The following is a 25,633-nucleotide window of genomic DNA, read 5'->3' as shown; positions in this document are numbered from 1 at the left end:
TGTGTGTGTGTGTGTTTAGAGTTGGCAGTCAATAGCATTTAATGAATGCCTATTGAGTGTTGAACCCTGAATTACGCACTTGGGAAAAATACCAGAGAAGCAATGGAAATGCTTCTGTCCATCAAGAAGCTTCCCATTTTAAAGAGAAGCAGCATGGCCGAGGGGATAGAGCACGGCCCTGGGAGTCAGAAGAATCTGGATTCTAAACCAGCTCCGCCACTTGTCTGCTGAGATATGCCCAATCATTCTTTCAGTTGTATTTATTGAGCTCTTACTGTATGCAAATCACTGTACAAAGCGCTTGGGAGAGAAGAATAAAATAACAAACGGACACATTTCATGCTCACAATGAGCTCACAGTCTAGAGGATATCTCTCATCCTAAAAAAAACCCTCCCTTGACCCCACAGCTCCCTCCAGTTATCGCCCCATCTCTCTCCTATCATTTCTCTCCAAACCCACTGTCTCAAATTCCGCTTCTCCAATTCTCTCCTTGATCCCCTCCAATCTGGCTTCCATCCCCTTCGCTCCACAGAAACCACCCTCTCAAAGTTCAGCAATGATTTCCTTCTTGCCAAGTCCAGCGGCCTCTACTCCATCCTAATCCTCCTCGACCTCTCGACTGCCTTCGACACTGTCGACCATCCCCTTCTTCTGGGAACATTATCCAAGCGTGCTTTCACTGACACTGTCCTCTGCTGATTCTTCTCTCATCTCTCTGGCCACTCATTCTCAGGCTTCTTTTGTGTGCTTCTCCTCTACCTCCCATCCCCTAACTGTGGGGGACCCTTAATTCTGGTTTACCTTCTATTCTCCATGTACACCCACTTCCGTGGAGAACTCATTTGCTCCCATGGTTACAGCTACCACTTCTATATGGATAATACCTAAATCTAATCTCCAGTCCTGATCTCTCTCCCTCTCTGCAGTCTCACATTTCCTCTTGGCTTTAAGACATTGCTACTTAGATATCCTCCTGTCACCTCAAGCTTAACATGGCCAAAAGTGAACTCCTGATCTTCCCAACCTAATCTTGGCCTCCCCTTGACTTTCCTATCATCATAGATGGCACCACCATCCTTTCGTCTTCCAAGCCCCAAATTTGGCATTATTCTTGGCTCCTCTCTCTTATTCATCACACATGTTCAATCCCTTAATAAATCCTGTCAGTCCCACCTTCACAAAATCACTATAATCCACTCTTTCCTCTCCATCAAAACTGCTATCACATTTATCAAATCCCTCAGCGTATTCCACCTAGATTACTGCATCAGCCGCCTTGCTGACCTCCCAGCCTTCTATCTCTCCTCACTCCAGTCCATCCTTCAATCTGCTGCCTGGCTCATTGTTCTACAAAAAAGTTCACCACATGTCTCCCCACTCCTTAAAAAACTCCAGTGGTTGTCCATCCACCTCCACATCAAAAAAAAAATCTCCTCACCATTGGCTTTAAAGCACTCCACCACCTTGCCTCCTCCTACCTTACCTTGATACTCTCCTTCTACAACCCATCCCACACACTTTGCTTCTCTAATGCTAACCTTCTAACTGTGACTGGTTCTCATCTATCTTGCTGCCGACCCCTAGCACAAGTCCCACTTCTGGCCTGGAATGCTGTCCCTCCTCAAATACGACAGACAATTAATTACTCTCTCCACCATTAAAGCCTTATTGAAGGCACATCTCCTCCAGGAGGCTTTCCCTTTCTAAACCCTCCCTTTCTTTTTTTCCTGCTCCCTTCTGCATCACACTGACTTGCTCCCTTTCGTCTTCCCACCCAGCCCCACACCAATAATGTACACATATGTAATTTAATTATTTCCTTAAATGTCTTTCTCCCCCTCCTCTAGACTGTAAGCTCACTATGGGCAGGGGATGTGTCTGTTTATTGTTGTATTGTACTCTCCCAAGTGATTAGTACACTGCTCTACACACAGTAAGTGCTCAATAAATATGATTGAATGAATGAATGATGCTGTGCGACCTTGAACAAGTTGCTTCACTTCTCTGGGCCTCAGCTACCTCATCTGTAAAATGGGGATGAAGACTGTGAACTCCATGTGGGACAGAGACCGTTTCCAACCCAATATGCTTGTATCCACCCCAGCACTTAGAACAGTGCTTGACACGTAATAAGTGCTTAACAAATACTGCAATTATTATCATTAATGTTCTTTACATTTCAAGTTGATGATGGAAACAGTGAAATGTGAGTCAGGCATGCTTGAATCTGGCTGAGTGTGGTGATCATCTAGGTCATACTGGGAGACTGAAGAGAATATTCTTTGCTGATGCAGTTTCTCTGTTGCTTTTTCATACCTACCTCTTGGTCTCCAGGTCTCCATTCATTCATTCATTCATTCAATTGTATTTATTGAGTGCTTACTGTGTGCTGATCACTGTACTAAGTGCTTGGGAAGTCCAAGTTGGCAACATCTAGAGCTGGTCCCTACCCGACAGCGGGCTCACAGTCTAGAAGGGGGAGACGGACGACAAAACAAAACATATTAACAAAATAAAATCAATAGAATAAATATGTACAAATAAAATAAAATAAATGTGATCACCTTGTAACCTCCCCAGTGCTTAGAACAGTGCGTTGCACATAGTAAGCACTTAATCAATGCTATTATTATTATTAAAAATAAATCTGATCACCTTGTAACCTCCCCAGCACTTAGAACAGGGCGTTGCACATAGTAATCAATCAATCAATCAATCGTATTTATTGAGCGCTTACTCTGTGCAGAGCACTGTACTAAGCTCTTGGGAAGTAGAAGTTGGCAACATATAGAGACAGTCCCTACCCAACAGTGGGCTCACAGTCTAAAAGGGGGAGATGGAGAACAAAACCAAACATACTAACAACATACTAAGCGCTTAATAAATGCTATTATTATTATTATTATTATTATTATTATTATTGTTACCCCCGACTCACCAGCTCTACACAACAGCCCACGGCCAGGGCCCTCTGTAGCTGATCTTGGTCCAACTTGGCGGGGCCGGTCAGCTCCCGATAGGCCTCCAATACAGTCAACCCTCTGTTGTACTTGCCGCCAATCGCATTGTACTCCAGGACCTCCTTGAGATGGGCTCAAAGTAGACAATTCCGCTTCCCCTGATTGCCTCCCCCTACTCATATCCGGTTGCTCAAGGCATCACCTAATCACTGTGTCTTTCAATTGTGTTTTGCTGTCCCCTATTAGGGTGTGTGTGTACCTCAAACTCTCCTCTGCATTTTTCCTTTCACTTTTAACCCTTTCTGATAATAATAATAATAATAATAATAATAATAATAATGGCATTTATTAAGCACTTACTATGTGCAAAGCACTGTTCTAAGCAATGGGGAGGTTGCAAGATGATCAGATTGTCCCACAGGGGGCTAACAGTCTTAATCCCCATTTTACAGATGAGGTCACTGAGGCCCAGAGAAGTGAAGTGTCTTGCCCAAAGTCACACAGCTGACAATTGGTGGAGCTGGGATTTGAACCCATGACCTCTGACTCCAAAGCCCGGGCTCGTTCCACTGAGCCACACTGCTTCTCACAACCTCCCAATCTCCTCACAATCTCCCAACCTCCTACCTCTCCCTATTCAAGTCCATACTTCACTCCCAGGTTATGTTTCTACAGAAACTTTCAGGACATGTCACCCCCCTCCTCCAAAATCTCCAGTGGTTGCCTAGCCACCTCCATATAAAACAAAAACTCCTTGCCATTGGCTTTAGAGCGCTCCTTCACCTTGCCCACTCCTACCTTACCTCGCTTCTCTCCTTCTGCAACTCAGCCTGCACACTAACCCTCTTGCTGTGCCTCCATCTCACCTGTCTCACTGCCGAAGCCCTGGCCCACATCCTCCCTCTGGCCTGGAACACACTTCCTCCTCAAATCCCACAGACAATTCCTTTCCCCCACTTCAAAGCCTTACTGAAGGTGCACCTCCTCCAAGAGGCCTTCCCAGACTCAGCCCCACTTTTCCTCATCTCTCACTCCCTTCTGCGTCAACCTGATTTGCTCTCTTCACTTTTCCCCACTCTCGCTAACCCACATGCACTTATGTCTATATCTATAATTTCATTCATTTATATTGATGTTGTTTTATTTGTATTGTTGCCTCCTGCCACCCCCCCGCCCCGGTCCCTAGACTGTGAGCTTGTTGTGGGCAGGGATTGTCTCTCTTTATTGCTGTATGGGTACTTTCCCAAGAGCTTATTACAGTGCTCTGCACACAGTCAGGCTCAATAAATACAATTAAATGAATGAATGAATCCTTGGCCCCAGCGTCAGGAGAAGTCTAGGACTGTGAATAAGGTGGGGTAACAATCAATCAATCAATCATATTTATTGAGTGCGTACTGTGTGCAGAGCACTGTACTAAGCACTTGGGAAGTACAAGTTGGCAACATATAGAGACCGTCCCTACCCAACAGTGGGCTCACAGTCTAGAAGGGGGAGACAGGGAACAAAACAAAACATATTAACAAAATAAAATAAATAGAATAGATATGTACAAGTAAAATATATAAATAAATAGAATAATAAATATGTACAAACATATATACATATATACAAATGCTGTGGGGAAGAGAAGGAGGTAAGACAGGGGGATGGAGAGGGGGAAGGGGGGAGAGGAAGGAGGGGGCTCAGTCTGGGAAGGCCTCCTGGAGGAGGTGAGCTCTCAGTAGGGCCTTGAAGGGATGAAGAGAGCTAGCTTGGCAGATGTTGGGAGGGAGGACATTCCAGGCCAGGGGGATGACGTGGACCAGGGGTTGACGGCGGGACAGGCGAGAACGAGGCATGGTGAGGAGATTGGCAACAGAGGAGTGGAGGGTGCGGGCTGGGCTGGAGAAGGAGAGAAGGGAGGTGAGGTAGGAGGGGGCGAGGTGATGGACAGCCTTGAAGCCCAGGGTGAGGAGTTTCTGCCTGATGCGCAGATTGGTAGCCACTGGAGATTTTTGAGGAGGGGAGTAACATGCCCAGAGTGTTTCTGGACAAAGACGATCCGGGCAGCGGTGTGAAGTATGGATTGAAGTGGGGAGAGACACGAGGATGGGAGATCAGAGAGGAGGCTGATGCAGTAGTCCAGACGGGATAGGATGAGAGCTTGAATGAGCAGGGTAGCGGTTTGGATGGAGAGGAAAGGGCGGATCTTGGCAATGTTGCGGAGCTGAGACCGGCAGGTTTTGGTGACGTCTTGGATGTGAGGGGTGAATGAGAGAGCAGAGTCAAGGATGACACCACGGTTGCGGGCAAACTTCCAGGGATTGAAGTGCCAAGCGATAGCAGAAACTCCTGTCACGATATTATATCATTCTTTCTGTGGCCAACCATTTTTTTAAAATTTTTATCTCCTAGTCTTTTTCCCTGTTCTAGACATCTGGGTGCCAAACACCCACATCCTACCTAAATAGTGACAGATTGTAAGGTGCAGAGCTCCAGGGGCTTTGGCCTGCCACAGTCTTCATTTTCTTTTCACTAGGTGCCAGAAACTATGAGTTTGGGACAGAGAAAGAGATCACTGGGGCTCCAAAATCAGGTTTGAGCCCACTGGCAACCCTAAACACCAAAAACTTATCTTGGCTAGAAATGTAACACTTAGAAACTTACCGAGTGGTATCCAAAAAGCAACTGTCACCATAAAATGTGTCTTAATTAAGTATTTTTAGGATTTTAAAGCAGTTTTCTTTATGGTATTTATTATTATGATTAATAATAATAATAATAATAATGATAATAATAATATTTGTGGTATTTTTTAAGCACTTACTATGTTCCAGTCCCTGTCCCACATGGGCTCTCAGTCTTAATCCCCATTTTATGGATGAGGGAATTGAGGCCCAGAGAAGTTGAAGTGAATGGCCCAAGGCCACACAGCAGACAGGTGGCGGAGCTGGGATTAGAACCCATGACCTTTTGACTCCCAGAACTGTGCTCTATCCACTAGACCATGCTGCTTCCAGTCCTTACTATGTGTCAAACATAGTTCTAAGTGCTGGGGTGGGTACAACTAGTTAGGTTGGACAGAGCCCATGTCTTGCATATAATGATGGCATTTGTTAAGCGCTTACTATGTGCCAAGCACTGTTCTAAGTGCTGGGGGGATACAAAGTACTCGGATTGTCCCACATGGGGCTCACAGTCTTAATCCCCATTTTACAGATGAGGGAACTGAGGCACACAGAAGTGAAGTGACTTTCCCAAAGACACACAGCTGACAAGTGGAGGATCGAGGATTAGAACCCATGACCTCTGACTCCCAAGCCTGGGCTTTTTCCACTGAGCTACGCTGCTTCTCAATGGGGCACACAGTCTCAGTAGGAGGGAGAGCAGGTATTTACAGTGGAGGGAACTGAGGCATAGAGAAGTTAAGTGACTTGCCCAAGGTCACACAGCAAGCAGTTGGCAGAGCTGGGTTTAGAACCCAGGTCCTCTGACTCCCAGACTCATGCTCTCTCCACTAGGCCAGGTTGCTTGTCCACAGTTCATTCATTACTTCAATCGTATTTATTGAGTGCTTACTGTGTGCAGAGCACTGTATTAAGTGCTTGGGAGAGGACAGTGCAGCAATAAACAGTGACATTCCCTGCCCACAACAAGCTCACAGTCTAGAGATGGGGAGAGACAGAGAACAGTTGTTTCGTCTGCTGCTTGATTATAGCTTTTAGAAAGAGTAATGATACCAACTTCAGTCTAGCCGGTATCTTTTCTCCTACTTAAAATAATAATGATGGCATTTATTAAGCGCTTACTATGTGCCAAGCACTGTTCTAAGCACTGGGGAGGTTACATGGTGATCAGTTTGTCCCCCGTGGGGCTCACAGTCTTCATCCTCATTTTACAGATGAGGTAACTGAGGCACAGTGAAGTTAAGTGACTTGCCCCAAGTCACACAGCTGACAAGTGGCCGAGCCAGGATTTGAGCCCATGACCTATGACTCCAAAGCCCGTGCTCTTTTTCCACTGAGCCATGCTGCTTGTCTACTTTCATTCATTCATTCATTTGTATTTATTGAGCGCTTACTGTGTGCAGACCACTGTACTAAGTGCTTGGGAAGTACAAGTTGGCAACATATAGAGACAGTCCCTACCCAACAGCAGGCTCACTGAGCCCCATTTGGGACTCCTGATTACCTTGTATCTACCCTTGCATTTAGCACATCATAAATGCTTAATGAATGCCACAATTATTATTATTATGTTTTCGCCCACTGCCTCATTTATCCTCCCAGTATTCAATGGATTAGAGAGCAGTAGATAGTGGGACCATTATTATAGAAATAAAAAAACTGAGGTGATGATCAATCACTGGTATTTATGGAATGATTACTGTGTGCACAGCACTAAGCTCTTGCAAGGATACAGAAGGTAAACATGACCCCTGTCCTCTAGAGGTTCTGAGAGCTCACCTCCTTCAGGAGGCCTTCCCAGACTGAGCCCCCGTTTTCCTCTCCTTCTCCCCATCGCCCCCCACATCCTACCTCCTTCCCCTCCCCACAGCACTTGTATATATTTGTACAGATTTATTACTCTATTTATTTTACTTGCACATATTTGCTACTCCATTTTATTAATGATGTGCATATAGCTATAATTCTATTTATTCTAACAGTTTTGACATCTGTCTACATGCTTTGTTTTGTTGTCTGTCTCCCCCTTCTAGACTGTGAGCCCGTTGTTGGGTAGGGACCGTCACTATATGTTGCCGACTTGTACTTCCCAAGTGCTTACTATGGTGCTCTGCACACAGTAAGCGCTCAATAACTACAATTGAATGAATGGAGAGTTATAATCTAGTGGGAGAAGGCATTAAAGATAAATGATCAAGAGAGCTTAAGTGACTTTTTCAGAAACTCAGTGGTCTTGGGAGATATGGGGTTAGAAAACAGATTTCTTATATCCTAGGATAAGAATAGAATACACAGCAGTTGCCACTCATTTTTATAATCTGCCTTTAGGTGGCTTTGGAAACAAGCACAGAAGGTCCTTGCAGACTAATTTAACCTACTTTGAAATCCAGTGGAAAAACAAGTGAAATGCAGTGAAGAAATTTCAAAACATGGAAAAAAAAAAACCTCCACCACTAAAGTAAACAGTTCAATTCCTGAGCTGGTACAAATAAACACATATTTAATATAGAATGCTTTAAAAACTGTTACCTGAGGTCCAGACTCCCAGGAGAGAACTGTGAGCCAATGATAGAGAAGCCAAGGATGCAGAAACAGGTGGAAAATAAGAACAATGCAGAGGTTCAAATGTAAATTCTCTTGCTTTAAAACATCTTGGCTGCCAAGCTCATAGATGATCACCTCTGGAAATTCCCCTAAGCTATTTACATCATGTATTTTCTTTTCGGTTTCTCAGGGTTTGGGCATCTGGGGCTTCTATCTCTGAGTTGCCAGCTGCTGCTGACAAAAGAACCATTTGAAGTTGGCTGCTTTTGCAGATGCATTTTCTCTTTCTAGCAGTGGAATCTTCCAGGGCTCGGTTATAAAGTTGCTTTCATGATCTGGGGCTAGGTGAAATTTCCTTTGACCGAGAATATGGGGTGAGAGAAACACTCTATTAGATTCAGCAAGGAGGAATCAGCTGAAGGAAGGAAAAAGTGGACTGTGGGATGGAGAACATTAATTTCGATATTTATTAAATATTTTCTCTATGCTAAGTATTGGGTAGAGCCAGAAGATCAGACAGGATACATTTCCCAGTCCCAAACGAGGCTCACATTCTGAGATGAAGGGAAAGCAGCAATCTTATCCCCATTTTACAGATGAGGAAGCTGAGGCACAGGGAGGTTAAATCCATCAATCAGTCAGTCATACTCATTAAGCACTTACTGTGTGTAGAGCACTATGCTAAGCACTTGGGAGAAGACAACAGTCAGTAGAAACATTCCCCCCACCACAGTAAACTTCCAGTCTTTGTCACTTACCATGTCAGAGGTGGACTGGGATGAGAACCCAGGTCTCCTGATGTTCAGTCACTTGCTCTTATAAACACCAGACCAAGATTAATTTTCTTTCTGCTTCTTCCAGCATGTGAACGCTTTGGGATTTGCCCAGTCACTTTTTCCCAGTACTTGTTACAGTTGGTGTTACACCAACTATATTTGTTGTATATTTGTTTATATTGCTATAATTCTATTTATTTCGATGGTATATCGATGAAACCTGTCTATTTGTTTTCTGTTTTGTTGTCTATCTCCCCCTTCTAGACTGTGAGCCTGTTGTTGGGTAGGGACTGTCTCTGTATGGTGCCGATTTGTACTTCCCAAGTGCTTAGTACAGAGCTCTGCACACAGTAAGCTCTCAGTAAATATGTTTGAATGAATGAATGAAATACTTTGAGTGAATGAATGAATAAATGAATGGGCTATATTAGAGTCCATTAAAGTGCTGTTTTAGCTGGGATTACTAAGCAGCATCTGAGGCAATTTTGGCATGGAGCTCACAGAGGAGAAAGCTACTGGAACGTGGAGAAAGAATAATAATAATAATTATGGTATTTGTTAAGCGCTTACTAAGTGTGGAGGTGGATCCAACCAAATTGGTTTGAACACAGTCCCTGTCCCACATGGGGCTCGTGGTCTCAACCCCCATTTTACAGTTGAGGTAACTGAGGCACAGAGAAGTGAAGTGACTTGCCTGAGGTCACACAGCAGACAAGTGGTTGAGCCGGGAATAGAACCCATGACCTTTTGGCTCCAGGCCTGTGCTCTCTCCACTATGCCATGCTCTTGGTGGAGAAGAGACCGTCAACACCAAGCTGATTCTCCCTAGGGTCAGTCAATCAATGAATGGTATTCACTGAGTGCTTACTATATGTAGAGCACTGTTCTAAGCACTTGGGAGAGTATAATACAAAAAAATTATCAGACACGTTTCCTACCCATAATGAACTTAAAGTCTAGAGGATGATCTTACAGTCAGGGAGCAGCATGGCCTCGTGGATAGACCACAGGCCTGAGAGTCAGAAGGACCTGGGTTCTCATTCATTCATTCAGTAGTATTTATTGAGCGCTTACTGTGTGCAGAGCACTGTCCCAGCTCTGCCACTTATCTGATCTGTGACTTTGGGCAAGTCACTTCACTTCTCTGTGCCTTATTTACCTCATCTGTAAATTGGGGATTTACCACATGTGCCACACCTGGGACAGGGACTGTGTCCAACCTGATTAGTTTGATCTATGCCAGTACTTAGAGCGGTGCTTGACACATAGTAAGTGCTGAACATATACCATCCTTATTATTCATCAGTCATATTTATTGGGTGCTTACTGTGTGCAGAGCACTGTACTAAAGGCTTGGGAGAGTACAGTACAACAATAAACAGACACATTCCCTGCCCACAGTGAATTTATGGTCTAGAGAGGGGAGACAGAGATTAATATGAATAAATAAATTACAGATAGGTACATGAGTGCTCTGGTGCTGGGAGCGGGGAAGAACAAAGGGAGAAATAATAATAATAATAATAATAATAATAATAATGGCATTTGTTAAGTGCTTACTACGTGCAAAGCACTGTTCTAAGTGCTGGGAGGATACAAGGTGATCAGGTTGTCCCACATGGGGCTCACAGTCTTAATCCCCATTTTACAGATGAGGTAACTGAGGCACAGAGGAGTTAAGTGACTTGCCTAAAGTCACACAGCTGACAATTGGCGGAGCCGGGATTTGAACCCGATGACCTCTGACTCCCAAGCCCCTGCTCTTTCCATTGAGCCACACTGCTTCTCAGTGTGATGAAAGTCAGTGTGATGCAGAAGGGAGTGAGAGAAGAGGAAGAGAAGCAGCGTGGCTCAGTGGAAAAGAACACGGGCTTTGGAGTCAGAGGTCATGGGTTCAAATCCCGGCTCCGCCAATTGTCAGCTGTGTGACTTTGGGCAAGTCACTTAACTTCTCTGTGCCTCAGTTACCTCATCTGTAAAATGGGGATGAATCAATCAATCAATCAATCAATCGTATTTATTGAGCGCTTACTATGTGCAGAGCACTGTACTAAGCGCTTGGGAAGTACAAATTGGCATCACATAGAGACAGTCCCTACGCAACAGTGGGCTCACAGTCTAAAAGGGGGAGACAGAGAACAGAACCAAACATACCAACAAAATAAAATAAGTAGGATAGAAATGTACAAGTAAAATAAATAAATAAATAAATAAATAAATAGAGTAATAAATATGTACAACCATATATACATATATACAGGTGCTGTGGGGAAGGGAAGGAGGCAAGACGGGGGGATGGAGAGGGGGACGAGGGGGAGAGGAAAGAAGGGGCTCAGTCTGGGAAGGCCTCCTGGAGGAGGTGAGCTCTCAGCAGGGCCTTGAAGGGAGGAAGAGAGCTAGCTTGGCGGATGGGCAGAGGGAGGGCATTCCAGGCCCGGGGGATGACGTGGGCCGGGGGTCGATGGCGGGACAGGCGAGAGCGAGGTACAGTGAGGAGATTAGCGGTGGAGGAGCGGAGGGTGCGGGCTGGGCAGTAGAAGGAGAGAAGGGAGGTGAGGTAGGAGGGGGCGAGGTGATGGACAGCCTTGAAGCCCAGGGTGAGGAGTTTCTGCCTGATGCGCAGATTGATCGGTAGCCATTGGAGGTTTTTGAGGAGGGGAGTAATATGTCCAGAGCGTTTCTGGACAAAGGTAATCTGGGCAGCAGCATGAAGTATGGATTGAAGTGGAGAGAATGAAGACTGTGAGCCCCACATGGGGCAACCTGATTACCTTGTAACCTCCCCAGCACTTAGAACAGTGCTTTGCACATAGTAAGCGCTTAATAAATGCCATCATTAAGAGGAAAGAAGGGCTTAGACTGGGAAGGCCTCTTGGAGGAGACGAGCCTTCAGTGAGGCTTTGAAGGTGGGGAGAGTCATTATCTGTCAGATTTGTGGAGGGAGGGCATTTGGGGAGAGTAATTGCTCATTGGATTTGAGGAGGGAGGGCGTCCAGGCCAGAGGCAAGATGTGGGCAAGGGGTCAGAAGTGAGATAGGCAAGATGGAGGCAGAGTGAGAAGGTTAGCTTTAGGGGAGTGAAGTGTGCGGGCTGGGTTGTAGTAGGAGAGTAGGGAGAGGGTTCCAGCTTATCTTTGTTGCCTCAGTAGTCCTGGCTGCCACACTGCTTCTGCATTCTGGGCCCTGGGGGCTTTTGGGACAGGAAACTGTGAGCAGAGTGCCTCCACCATCTGAGAGTCCTCTAGGGTCAGGGCCTGTCAGCCCAGAGGTGATGGCAGCCAACTAAACCATGAGAACGGAGCCTTTGCAGAGCTGCTGTTCTATTGCTGCCAGCCAGGCTCTGATCCTAATACAATCGCAACAGCACGGGCCTAAGCCCTGGGAAGAATGCGTGGACATGAATTCAGACTCGTCTTTGGCTCTTGAGTCGATTAGAATCTTAGTGTGGCGGACCGACACAAAAGCTAAAAAATAAGAAAGAAAAAAGAAGCAATAAGCCTATTGGAAAGAGCGCAGCCTTGGGAGTCACAGGACTAGGGTTCTAATCCCAGCTATGGTACTTGACTGCTGTATGACTTTGGACGAGTCACTTAACTTCTCTGTGCCTCAGATTCATCACCTATAAAGTGGGGATTAAATAACTGTTTCCCCTCCTACTTAGGTTGTAGGCTCCATGTGGGACAGGGACTGTGTCCTCCCTGATTATCTTGCATCTACCCCAGTGTTTAGCACACTTGACACATAACAAGACCTTAACAAATACCATGATTATTAACAGTCTAATTTGGCAGAGGAATTTGGGTGGGACGGTGTGGCAGTTCACCCTCAGCTAAATGAAGCTAAATCTCTGAGTCTACATCCAGAACCATTTTTCAAAATTTAACTTTTTCTTCTTTATTAAAAAAAGGCTTAAAACAGGCTTAAAACAGAAAAACAAAAACCACAGGCACTTATGTATTTTTTTTTTATTTGCAGGATGAATAGGAGATACTTACAGAAAGCAACAAAAGGCAAACTGCTAATAATAATATTTATTGTAACCTTGTGGGGAAAATTAGCAGCGGCTGCAAACCATCACAAAGGTAAGAAGCTGATTTCTTTCCAGTCGGAGTAACTAACACTCGGTTGGCCCGTGACTGACAGAAGCTCTTCCAAGGTGGTGTCCTTTTCCTAGGTTTGGGATGCTCCTCGGAATCTGTTTACAATGAACACAAAGAAACGAGTTATCATTATACTGGGTGGGGTGAGGGTGGGAATGGTGATTTAAATTTTCCCAGGACTGATACTGTATATGTTTCACCCTCCAGTTCAAATCTGTATAAATTTGTGATGGCAATTTTGGGTGGTTTTTTTTTGCCATTTTCCTCTCTATGATAGTGAAGCTGAAATGTTGTGTTGACATGTAATAAAGATGCATCAAACAGCACATAAATGCCGTAGATGAGCCCCCGACTGCAATAGACCTCATAAAGAAAGCATCTTTAATAATGTGGATCCTGCTGTTGCATGCAAATTGTTTGTCTGGCAGGGATAAGTTTGGGGAGAGTGCGTGCGCTGAATTGGATTGTTTTCTCAGTAGAAGATGAAGAGGCGTATGTACACCTTCTTCCCTTGTCCACCTCCAAACACTGTCTCCCCGCTTCTAGACTGTGAGCCCGTTGCGGGCATGGATCATCTCTGTAGTTGCATTGTACTTCCCAAACGCTTAGTACAGTGCTCTGCACACAACAAGTGCTCAATAAATATGATTGAATGAATGAATGAATTTGAACCCTCACCCTAGTAACCTTGATGGCGTGAGACTGGTTTAAACCTCTGTAATCCGGGCAGGCACGTTTTTTTAATTTTTTTTTTTTAATGGCATTTGTTAAGCGCTAACCATGTGCCGAGCACTGTTCTAAATTTTAGGATCTATGCCTGCATTAAGCCTAACACTGCTTGGTAGCTTGAAACTCGGCTCCTTCTCCCTTTTTGGCTGGTCGGTGTAGGACAACAAATGACTTTCCCTTGACTTTTTTTTATTCTGCTACCTTTACATCAATCAATCAATCGTATTTAATTGTATTTATTAGATCAGATCAACACAGGCCTGTAAATTAGGATTACGACGGATTAATGTTCATGATGCAATATCTTTTGAATCAGGAGGATCTGATGGGTGATCCTTCACCTCTCAGAGTTGGGTATTTTGGTATGGGCGCACTATACAATGGAGCCTCTAAAAAAAATTAAAGACATTGCCCGTTACTCCAGTTTTAAAGCTGACAGTTCCCCAACATTTTGGCAAACTACTTGTTTCCATCTAAAATGCTTACTCATTTTGTCAACAGACTAGTGTGTCATTGCTCTTGGAAGGTGTAACCCTGAATCAGTGTAAAAGGTACAGAGCTGTTGCTTTTATATAAATTTTTTCGGCAGAAATTGGCTAGTCTTTTGGACGTAAAGGGGAAGTTGTCTGCATTTGATCTACGTATGACTTCTCTGAGTCCCCTCACATTCTAAACTAAATCTCCACAAAGTACTATTTCCTGGAGTGTAATTACAACTGGTTGGAGACGCATTTTCTTCCTGGGAAATATGAATGTAAATATATTGCAACGAAGGGAATTACATCATAAGGATTTTTCAGGTGGAATGAGTTTCAAAATTTTTTGCTGGTTTCGTATTCTTCCTGCAGAGTAGGAAGTATGTAACTGTTCCTAATTGTACCAAATTATCTGTTATTGCTTTGCAATATGCATCATCACTTACAGTTTTGCATTATATAGGGTAGAGATCTCATTTTGCTTAGGACTTTCAGTGCTGCACCTAAACTGGAAACAAAATGTGGTAATCATAACCTCATATGAAATTTTGAGTGCATATTACTTTGGGAGAACAATTATTTTTGGAGCATTTGTTTCTAATGATACATAGGGTTACATTATTTTGGGAAACTGAATAGCCTCTTTTCAGGAGAGGTGGATTTGTTACATAATTGTAGGGATAAATAACCGAGTTTTGCTTCGGAAGGTCATTACTTGATGAATTTTCAGATACGTATTTTCCACAGCTAATGAATTAGTGCCAAATAATTGGCAAAACCACAATCAGTTAATCAACCAGGAGAAGCAGCATAGCATAGTGCATAGAGCATGGGCCTGGAAGGCAGAAGGTCATGGGTTCTAATTCTGGTTTTGCCGCATGTCTGCTGTGTGACCTTGGGCAAATCACTTGACTTCTCTGGGCTTCAGTTACCTCATCTGTCAAATGGGGATTAAACTGTGAGCCCCATGTGAGACAGAGACTCTGTCAAACCTGATTAACCTGTATCTACCCCAGTGCTTAGAACAGTGCATTGCACAGAGTAAGCCCTTAACAAGTACCATTATCATTATTATTTATTGAGCAATTACAGTGGCCCAAACATTGTACTGGGCACTTAGGAAAGAACAGAACAATAGAGTTGATAGTCATGATCCCTGCCCAGAAGGACTTTCACAGGCTGGAGGGTGATACAAATTTTAAAATCAATTACAGTTAGGCGAAATGGCAGAATTTCCATACCCTTTCCTTCCACAACTTATCCTCCCAACACCACAGTACTTATGTACATATGTGCAATTTATTCATTTATTTATATGACTGTCTGTCTCTCCCTCTAGACTGTAAGCTCGTTTTGGGCAGGGAATGTGTCAGCTTGTTGCTTTGTTCTTTCCCAAGAACTTAATACAGTGCTCTGCACATGGTAAGCGCTCAATAAGTCACGGGTGAATGAATGAATGAATGTAAAAACACTTGCCCCCTTCTTTCTTCCCTTCCCGATGGCTACCTTAAATCCCTCACTCTCCAGTAGCTCCTCCCGCACTGCTTTCAAACATGTCCATATATCTCCTCTCCCCAAATCCCCTCCCTGGATCCCACGGGACTCTTCAGTTATTGCCCCAGCCTCCACTTACAACAATTCTCTCCTTGACTCCCTGCAATCTGGTTCCCCCAACCCTCTCCGCTCCATGGCAGCTCCCCTCTCTAAGGTTACCAGCCACCTCCTTCTTGCCTCTATCCAACGGCCTCTATTCCATCCCGATAGACTGTGGACCCATCCCTTCTCCTGGAAATATCATATAACCTTGGCTTCATGGATATTGTCCTCTCCTGGTTCTCCAACTATCTCACTCCTCAGGCTCTTTCAGGCTCCTCTGCCTCCCACTCCTTAACTGTAGGAGTCCCTCAAGGCTCTGTTCTGGGTCTTCTTCTGTTTTTGATCCATGCCTACTTCCTCAGAGAATTCATTCGGCTCCCCTGGCTTCAACTACCATGTCTACACAAATGGTTTCCAAATCTACCTCTCCAGCCCAGATCTCTCTCTCCACTGCAGTCTCGTATTTCCTCCTATCTCTCTGGCAGACTCATTCTGAATCTTTTTTCACGGGCTCCTCCTCTACCTCCCACCCCCTAACTGTGGGAGTCCCTCAAAGCTCAGCTCTGGGTCCCCTTCTATACTCCATCTACTTTCATTCCGTTGGAGAATTCTTTCACTACCATGGCTTCAATTATCATCACTGAAATCCCAAATCTACCTCTCCAGCCTTAGCCTCTCTCTACAATTCCACATTTCCTCCTCCTTTCAGGCCATCTCTATCGGAATGTCCTGATGACATCTCAAATCTAACTCTTCATCTTCTCACCCAACCCTGACCTTCCTAGTTTTTCCCATCACTGTTGACAACAGTACTATCCTCTCTGTCTTAAAAGTTCATAACCTGGACATTTCCTCAACTTACCTTTTTCATTCAATCTGTCACCAAATCCTGTTTAATAATAATAATAATAATAATAATAACAATGATGGCATTTATTAATCGCTTACTATGTGCAAAGCACTGTTCTAAGTGCTGGGGAGGTTACAAGGTGATCAGGTTGTCCCACGGGGGACTCACAATCTTAACACCCATTTTACAGATGAGGTAACTGAGGCACAGAGAAGTGAAGTGACTTGCCCAAAGTCACACAGCTGACAATTGGCGGAGCTGGGATTTGAACCCATGAACTCTGACTCCAAAGTCCGGGCTCTTTAACAATAATAATAATAATGTCATTTATTAAGCACTTACTATGTGCAAAGCACTGTTCTATGTGCTGGGGAGGATACAAGTTGATCAGATTGTCCCACGAGGGGCTCACAGTCTTAATCCTCATTTTACAGATGAGGTAACTGAGGTGCAGAGAAATTAAGTGACTTGCCCAGAGTCACACGGCTGACAAGCGGCGGAGCAGGGATTTGAACCCATGACCTCTGACTCCAAAGCCCGGGTTCTTTCCACTCAGCCACACTGCTTCCCCCACTTCCTTCTTCCTTCACTCTGTTTCTATAATTGCCCTTCCTCTCCACCCACACCTGCTACCATGCTCATCCACACACTTATCTTAAACCACCAAAACTACTGTATCAGCCTCCTCATTGGCCTTCCTGTCTTCCACCTCCAGTCCATATTTCACTCTGCTCTCTCGATCACTTTTCTAAAAAAAAAAAAATGTTCAGCCCATATCACTCCACTACTCAAAAACCTCCAACCCACCCCACACATTTTGCTTTTCTAATGCCAAAGCACTTAATCTGCCTTGATCTCATATATCTCACTGCCCATGCCCTTCCTCTGGCTTGGAATTCCCTTCCCCTTCTTATCCGACAGACCACCACTCTCCCTATCTTCAAATCCCTATTCAAATCAGATCTCTTCTAAAAGCTGTCCTTGACTGATAATAATACTAATAATAATTATGGTATTTGTTAAGTGCTTACTATGTGCCAGGGACTGTTCAAAGCATTAGGGTAGATACAAGCAGCGTATGGGGATGCAGCGTGGCTCAGTGGAAAGAGCATTGGCTTTGGAGTCAGACTTCATGGGCTCGAATCCCGGCTCCGCCAATTGTCAGCTGTGTGACTTTGGGTAAGTCACTTAACTTCTCTGTGCCTCAGTTACCTCATGTGTAAAATGGGGATTAAGATTGTGAGCCCCCCTGTGGGGCAACCTGATCACCCCGTAACCTCCCCAGAACTTGGAACTGTGCTTTGCACATAGTAAGCGCTTAATAAATGCCATTATTAGTATTATTATTATTATTATTATTATCATTATTACAAGGTCATTGGGTTGGACACAGTCCCTGTTCCACATAAGGCTCACAGTCTTAATCCCCATCTTTTTTTATGGATAAGGGAACTGAGGCACAGAGAAATTAAGCGACTTGCCCAAGGTCACAAAGCAGACAAGTAGTGGAGCCGGGATTAGAACCCAAGTCCTTCTGACCCCCAGGCCCTTGCTCTGTCATGCTGCTCCTCTAACCCCACACTTTCCCTATTTCTATTCATTTATGCACTTGAGTTCTTACCCCTTAAGCACTCTGATATTCTCCCCACCGTCAGTCCCATAGAACTTGTGTACATCTCTTTAAATTTCTGCCATTCAGGCACAGGACGGAATTTGTATGGTGGCCCTGGGTGGACATAGGGCATCAGGTGAGGATTAGCTCATAACATTACTACACACTCTGTTGTATTGTACTCTCCCAAGTGCTTAGTACAGTGCTCAGCACACAATAAGCGCTCAATGAATGCCATTGACTGACGGATTGATTAGGATGCCCTGGAGATTCAGGGTTCACTACCTAGGATTCTGAAGGAGTGAGGCGACTGTCCCAAAGTGGGAGAAAGGACACTGAGAAATGTCGGCATTTTTGTTTAAATATTCATTGTGTTACTATGTACCAGGCACTGTTCTGAACTCTGTGGCGCATATGAGGTAATCAGTTGAACTCAGTTCCCATCCCACTTGGGGCTCACTGTCTTACTCCCCATTTTGAGGATGAGGTCACTGAGGCACAGAGAAGTTAAGTGGCTTGCCCAAGGTCACAGAGCAGACAAGTGGTGGAATAATACTCAATCTCTCATCCTATCCCGACTGTATTACTGCATCAGCCTCCTGTCTGATCTCCCATCCTCCTGTCTCTCCCCACTTCAGTCTATACTTCACGCTGCTGCCTGGATGATCTTTGTGCAGAAATGCTCTGGGCATGTCACTCCTCTCCTCAAAAATCTCCAGTGGCTGCCAGTCAACCCACGAATCAGGCAAAAACTCCTCACTCTCGGCTTCAAGGCTGTCCATCACCTCACCCCCTCTTACCTCACCTCCTTCTCTCCTTCTCCAGCCCAGCCCGCACCCTCCGCTCCTCTGCCGCTAACCTCCTCACTGTGCCTCATTCTCGCCTGTCCCACCCACGTCCTTCCCCCTGGCCTGGAATGCCCTCCCTCCCCACATCCACCAAGCTAGCTCTCTTCCTCCCTTCAAAGCCCTACTGAGAGCTTAACTCCTCCAGGAGGCCTTCCCAGACTGAGCCCCCTTTTTCCTCTCCTCCTCCCCATCCCCCCCCCCCCACCTCCTTCCCCTCCCCACTACACCTGTATATATGTTTGTACAGGTTTATTAACTCTATTTATTTTACTTGTACATACTTACTATTCTATTTATTTGGTTAATGTTGTGCATCTAGCTTTACTTCTATTTATTCTGATGACTTGACACCTATCCGCATGTTTTGTTGTCTGTCTCCCCCTTCTAGACTGTGAGCCCATTGTTGGGTAGGGACCGACTCTGTATGTTGCCAACTTGTACTTTCCAAGCGCTTAGTACAGTGCTCTGCACACAGTAAGTGCTCAGTAAATACGATTGAATGAATGAATGAATGAATGAATGAGTGGGATTAAACCCTAGGTCCTCCTGATTCCCTGGTCTGTGCTCTAGCCACCAGGCCACCCTGCTACTGGCCTCTGGAGGACTCAGAGATTGTGAGGTTGGAAGCTGGGAGGCCTCGAGGGAAGAGGCAGAAGCGGAGGGAAGTGAGCCCTGTGAAAACTACAGGAAAGTTCAGGGAGGCCTTGGAGGGGAGTGGGGAGGGGAAGCAGGTATTAAATTTAGGGAAAGTTGGTTTGAATGAGAAATGATTTTTTTAAAATGATATTTGTTAAGCGCATATGTGGCAGACAATGTACTAAATCCTGGCATAGATATGAGATAATCAACATCACAGTCCCTGTCCCACACACGGCTCACAGTCTTAATGCCCATTTTATAGATGAGGTGATTGAGACACAGAGAAATTAAGTGATTTGCCTAAGGTCACACAACAGACAAGTGGCAGAGCCGGCATTAGAACCCCAGGCCTTCTGACTCGCTGATCCGTGCTCTTTCCGTTAGGCCATGTGCTTCTCAATAATAATAATAATCATAATAATAATAATGATAGTGACGTTTGTTAAGTACTTATTATTTACCAGATACTGTTCTAAGCACGAGTGGATCGAAGCACCCCAGCTCCTATCCATGTGTGCCTCACAGTCCCAATCCTCTTTTTTCAGATGAGGTAACTGAGGCACAGAGAAGTGAAGTGACTTGGCCAAGGTCACACAACAGACAAGTGGCAGAGCTGGGATTAGAACTCATGGCCCTCTGATTCCCAGGCCCATGCTTTATCCACTACACTGTGGGTTACCAAATTAAAGAAACAATGATCTTTGTTGCGATCTCTGATCTGGGAGTCTGCCTGAGGTAGGGAGTGGGAGAGAACCTCCTGAGTTCTGTGGAAATGATTAGATGGCAGCAAAGGGGGCACTTTTTCCACAAGCTTCCTGCAGTCAGCCCTGGGAGGGGAGCAAGGGTTAGGCTAGTCCCTGTGCCAATTTGTACTTCCCAAGCACTTAGTAGAGTGCTCTAGACACAGTAAGTGCTCAATAAATACAATTGAATGAATGAATGAATGACCCCTCAGGTCATTATCCGGGGAGATGCTTGGGCTTCAGGTGAATGGTGGTGGCTACACTGGAGGTGCAGAGACCTGGGGATCAGAAAGTCGCCAAGCCTGCATTTAAAGAACAGAACAACTAAGGACTTTAGGACACAGTGGAGGCTGCCTGGGGCCTCTGTGACCTTGGACAAGTCACTTCACGTCTCTGGGCCTCTCTTACCTCATCTGTAAAATGGGAATTAAGATAGTGAACCCCATGTGGAACAGGGATTGATTACCTTGTATCTACCCCAGCACTTAGAACAGTGCTAGGGTTATAGAACGTGCTTAACAAATATCACAGTTGCTATTATATTTATTGTCCCAGCATCCCAGAGCTCCTAGGTTGATTCCAGGGATGCTTTTAAGTGGGACTTAGAGTGGAGAACCCCCGGTGTCATAGCAGAGGGAAGTTGCTCCAGTCTTGAAGAAACAAAATACAGGATTCTATCATCTACTGTCTAACCCAGATGCAGGAAATGATCCTTGACAAATTGATGTAGGAACAGGATTCAGTCCCGAGAGCATGCAGAATTAATGATCAAAGATAATAGGGGTTATCCTCACCTACTTAACAAAGGCATCTGACTCCCACCAAAACTACTGGTAGCCAATTTTGTCTTCATTCATTCATTCATTTATTCAATCATATTTATTGAGTGCTTACTGTGTGCAGAGCACTGTACTAAGCACACAGGAGAGTACAGCAGAGAGCCCAGGCTTTGGAGTCAGAGGACATGGGTTCAAATCCACCTGTATATATGTATATACCTGTATATATGCCTGTACATATTTATTACTCTATTTATTTATTTTACTTGTACATATCGATTCTATTTATTTTATTTTGTTAGTATGTTTGGTTTTGTTCTCTGTCTCCCCCTTTTAGACTGTGAGCCCACTGTTGGGTAGGGACTGTCTCTATATGTTGCCAACTTGTACTTCCCAAGTGCTTAGTACAGTGCTCTGCACACAGTAAGCGCTCAATAAATACGATTGATGATGATGATGATGATGTTGGGTAGGGACTGTCTCTATATGTTGCCATCATGTACTTCCCAAGCACTTAGTACAGTGCTCTGCACACAGTAAGCGCTCAATAAATATGATTGATTGATTGATTGATTGTCAGCTGTGTGACTTTGGGCAAGTCACAACTTCTCTGGGCCTCAGTTACCTCATCTGTAAAATGGGGATTAAGACTGTGAGCCCCCCGTGGGACAACCTGATCACCTTGTGACCTCCCCGGCACTTAGAACAGTGCTTTGCACATAGTAAGCACTTAATAAATGACATTATTACTATTATCATTATTATTATTATCATTATTATTATTATTACAAGACAACAATAAAAAGGCAAATTCCCTGCCCACAATGTGTTTAAAGTAAGACAGACATTAAAAGAAATAAATAAAATACAGATATGTGCATAAGTGCTGTGGGGCTGTGAGGAGGGAAGAACAAAAGGAGCAAGTCAGGGTGATGCAGAAGGGTATGAAAGAAGGGAAAAGGGGAGCTTACAAAGGAGGGATTGTTTGAAACCGTTAGAGAGATGCCACCCTGGATTCTTCTACTTACTGTTAGCAGAAATTTCTAGGCCTAGCTTAGTGAGAGGAGTGACAGCCATATATTAAAAATGAACAGGGCAATCTCTCTCTGCTGGAATTCCACCACTGAATCCATCAGTCTCTAGAGTCGAAGATGTTGATGAACACAATGAAAATATTTTAACAGAGCACATTCCATCATTCCTGGAATAATAAACATCTTATATGAGAAATCCTTCATAGCATCCATAGTTAGGAATTCCAACCATCCTCTGGTTCTACAAATTCCAAGACTAACTGCTTATCCATGTAGGAGGTGATAAGTAATATTACATCTCTCAGTCAAACATGAGCAAATGTCTCTTAGGTCAGAGGAAGACTGGACTTTGTCTTGAACAGCAATCAATCAATCAATCAATATTTCATATTTCATATTTATTGGGCATGCAGAACATTGTACTAGGACCTTGGGACCTCTCTTCCTCCCTTCAAGGCCCTACTGAGAGTTCACCTCCTCCAGGAGGCCTTCCCAGACTGAGCCCCTTCCTTCCTCTCCCCCTCGTCCCCCTTTCCATCCCCCCATTTTACCTCCTTCCCTTCCCCACAGAACCTGTACATATGTATATATGTTTGTACATATTTATTACTCTATTTATTTATTTATTTATTTTACTTGTACATATCTATTCTATTTATTTTATTTTGTTAGTATGTTTGGTTTTGTTCTCCGTCTCCCCCTTTTAGACTGTGAGCCCACTGTTGGGTAGGGACTGTCTCTATACGTTACCAACTTGTACTTCCCAAGCGCTTAGTACAGTGCTCTGCACACAGTAAGCGCTCAATAAATACGATTGATCGATTGATTGATTGATTGGGAGAGAGCAATTTAACAGAGTTGGTAGACATGTTCTCCTGTCCACACAAGTTTAGAGTCTAGACGGGGAAAAGTCAGCCTTAAGTTCTTTACAGAGGTAATATTGAAATAACACACACTAAATTGTTTTACTTTATTTGGTCTTAATGAAGTTTGACCTCAGGGTGAGAAAAAGTCCAGAAGCAAACTTTCCTTGTACCAAATTCCAGAGCGCTGGGCTTTCCTTATCAGTCAATCAATCAGTGGTGATTATTGAGCACTTACTACTACTACTACTACTACTAATTATGGTATTTGTTAAGTACTTACAGCGTGCCAGGCACTGTTCAAAGCACTGAGGTAGATACAAGCAAAATGGGTTGGACACAGTCCCTGTCCCACGTGGGGCTCACAATTTCAAACCCCATTTTCCAGATGAGGTAACTGAGGAACAGAGAAGTGAAGTGACGTGCACACAGTCAAATAGCTGACAATTGATGGAGCCGGGATTAGAACTCATGAGCTTCTGACTCCTAGGCCTGCTCTATCCACTACACCTTGATGCTTCTCCATAGTACTCTGTGCAGAGCCCAGTGCTCTGCACAGAGTAAGTTTTTAATAAATACAATTAATTAATTAATTAATTAATACAATTAATAAATATAATTGAAAATCCTATATGTTGCCAACTTGTACTTCCCAAGCGCTTAGTACAGTGCTCTGCACACAGTAAGCGCTCAATAAATACGATTGATGGATTGAATTGAATGAATGAGGTAATGAAGTCCTTGGGAGGCTATGATACACAGTCCCTACCTGTAACAAGCTTACGCTCTAGAGGGTGAGACAGACAATAATCTATATGAATAAATAATTTATAATGTATAATTTAAAGATATGTACATAAGTGCTGTGGGGTTGAGGGTGGGGCGAATATCATCATCATCAGTCGTATTTATTGAGCGCTTACTGTGTGCAGAGCACTGTACTAAGCGCTTGGGAAGTACAATTTGGCAACATATAGAGACAGTCCCTACCCAACAGTAAAGTCACAGATCCAAGTGTGTAGACGATGCAGAAGGGAGAGGGAGCAGGAGAAAAAAGGGCTTAATTGGGTAAGGCCTCTCGAAAGAGATGTGACCTTAAAAGACGAAGAGTGGCTCAATGAATAGAGCACGGGCTTTGGAGTCAAAGGTCATGGGTTCAAATCCTGACTCTGCTAATTTTCAGCTGTGTGACTTCGGGCAAGTCATTTACCTTCTCTGTGCCTCAGTTACCTCATTTGTAAAATGGGGATGAAGACTGTGAGCCCCACATGGGACAACCTGATCACCTTGTATCCCCCCAGCACTTAGAACAGTGCTTTGTACTTAGTAGGTACTTAACAAATACCATCATTATTATTATTATTATCATGTGATTTTTCCCTACCAGTGAGCAAGAGGGAAGGTGAGTTCAGGAAGCTGGGCATGCAAGGGCCTAGCTCTGCTCCAACCTGGGCCAAGGCAATGTTTAGTGTTGAAGTTACTTCTTGGGGAGGTAAAGTATGATGTATCACAACTGCAAATAATAATAATAATAATAATGGCATTTGTTTAGTGCTTACTATGTGCAGAGCACTGTTCTAAGTGCTGAAAAGACGAGTCCTTCGAGCCGGATTCGAACCAGCGACCTAAGGATGACTAACTATGCAGCTCTACAGTCCTCTGCTCTACCAACTGAGCTATTAAAGGCTTATGTCCCTGAAACTGAAAGCTAATATGTCCAGACCTCTCTAGACTGGAAGCTCATGGTGGAAAGGGAGCGTGTCTTCTAACTGTTGTACTGTACGCTACCCAAGCGCTTAGTACACTGCTCTGCATGCAGTAAGCTTTCAACAAATGCCACTGATTGATTGATGGGAGGGAATAGCATGGGCTAGCAGATAGAGCTCAGAAGAACGTGGGTTCTAATCCCAGCTCTGCCACTTGCCTGCTGTGTGAACTTGGGCAAGCTACTTAACTTCTCTGGGCCTCAGTTACCTCATCTGTAAAATGGGGATTAAGACTGTGAACCTCATGTGGGACAGGGACTGTGTCCAACCAGATTTACTTGTAACTTGTCCAGCACTTAGTACAGTGCCTGGCACGTAGTTAGTGCTTGACAATTATTAGCATCATTATTATCCTTACTAGTAGCCGATGCCACTGAAGCTCAAATCTGACAGTTAGATTTTATGTACTGGATTTGATGAAGGGTCTGGATTCAGGTAAGCAGGCAATCAACGGAGGAAAAGTTTTTAGTGAGGACAATTATGTTGTCAAACTATCAATGGTATGTAGTGAGCTCCTTCTGCCTTTAGAACATTTTGTAATTTTGTAAAATGTAATTGTTTAAATTCAGCATTATTCATTATTGGTTCACTTGACAGTGCTATGTGGTCATGTAAGTTAATGTGCTTTTCATTACCTTTATAAATATA

General features: G+C 44.2%; 1 protein-coding gene and 1 non-coding gene across 3 annotated transcripts in view; one reads left to right on the top strand and one right to left on the bottom strand.

Moving 5' to 3' along the window:
- TAFA2 (TAFA chemokine like family member 2) overlaps positions 1 to 25,633 on the top strand; it is a 526,830-nt gene that overhangs the window by 354,992 nt on the left and 146,205 nt on the right. For both annotated transcript variants that reach the window (XR_005456473.1, XM_038768659.1), the window contains exon 2: positions 12,926 to 13,032. Coding sequence is in view for 1 of the 2 variants with exons in the window: in XM_038768659.1 (XP_038624587.1) it covers positions 12,927 to 13,032 (106 nt within the window). In the remaining variant the exon portion in view is untranslated. The remainder of the gene's footprint in view (positions 1 to 12,925; positions 13,033 to 25,633) is intronic.
- Positions 24,817 to 24,905, bottom strand: TRNAY-GUA. Its single transcript is given in 2 exon segments — positions 24,817 to 24,852; positions 24,869 to 24,905. It is a non-coding gene; the product is annotated as a tRNA-Tyr (tRNA).

The sequence above is a fragment of the Tachyglossus aculeatus genome, chromosome 2 (genome assembly GCF_015852505.1).
Source record: "Tachyglossus aculeatus isolate mTacAcu1 chromosome 2, mTacAcu1.pri, whole genome shotgun sequence".
NCBI classification, from domain to species: domain Eukaryota; kingdom Metazoa; phylum Chordata; class Mammalia; order Monotremata; family Tachyglossidae; genus Tachyglossus; species Tachyglossus aculeatus.
Note: the sequence above shows the minus strand (reverse complement) of the source record. Positions and strands in the feature narration are given on the sequence as shown.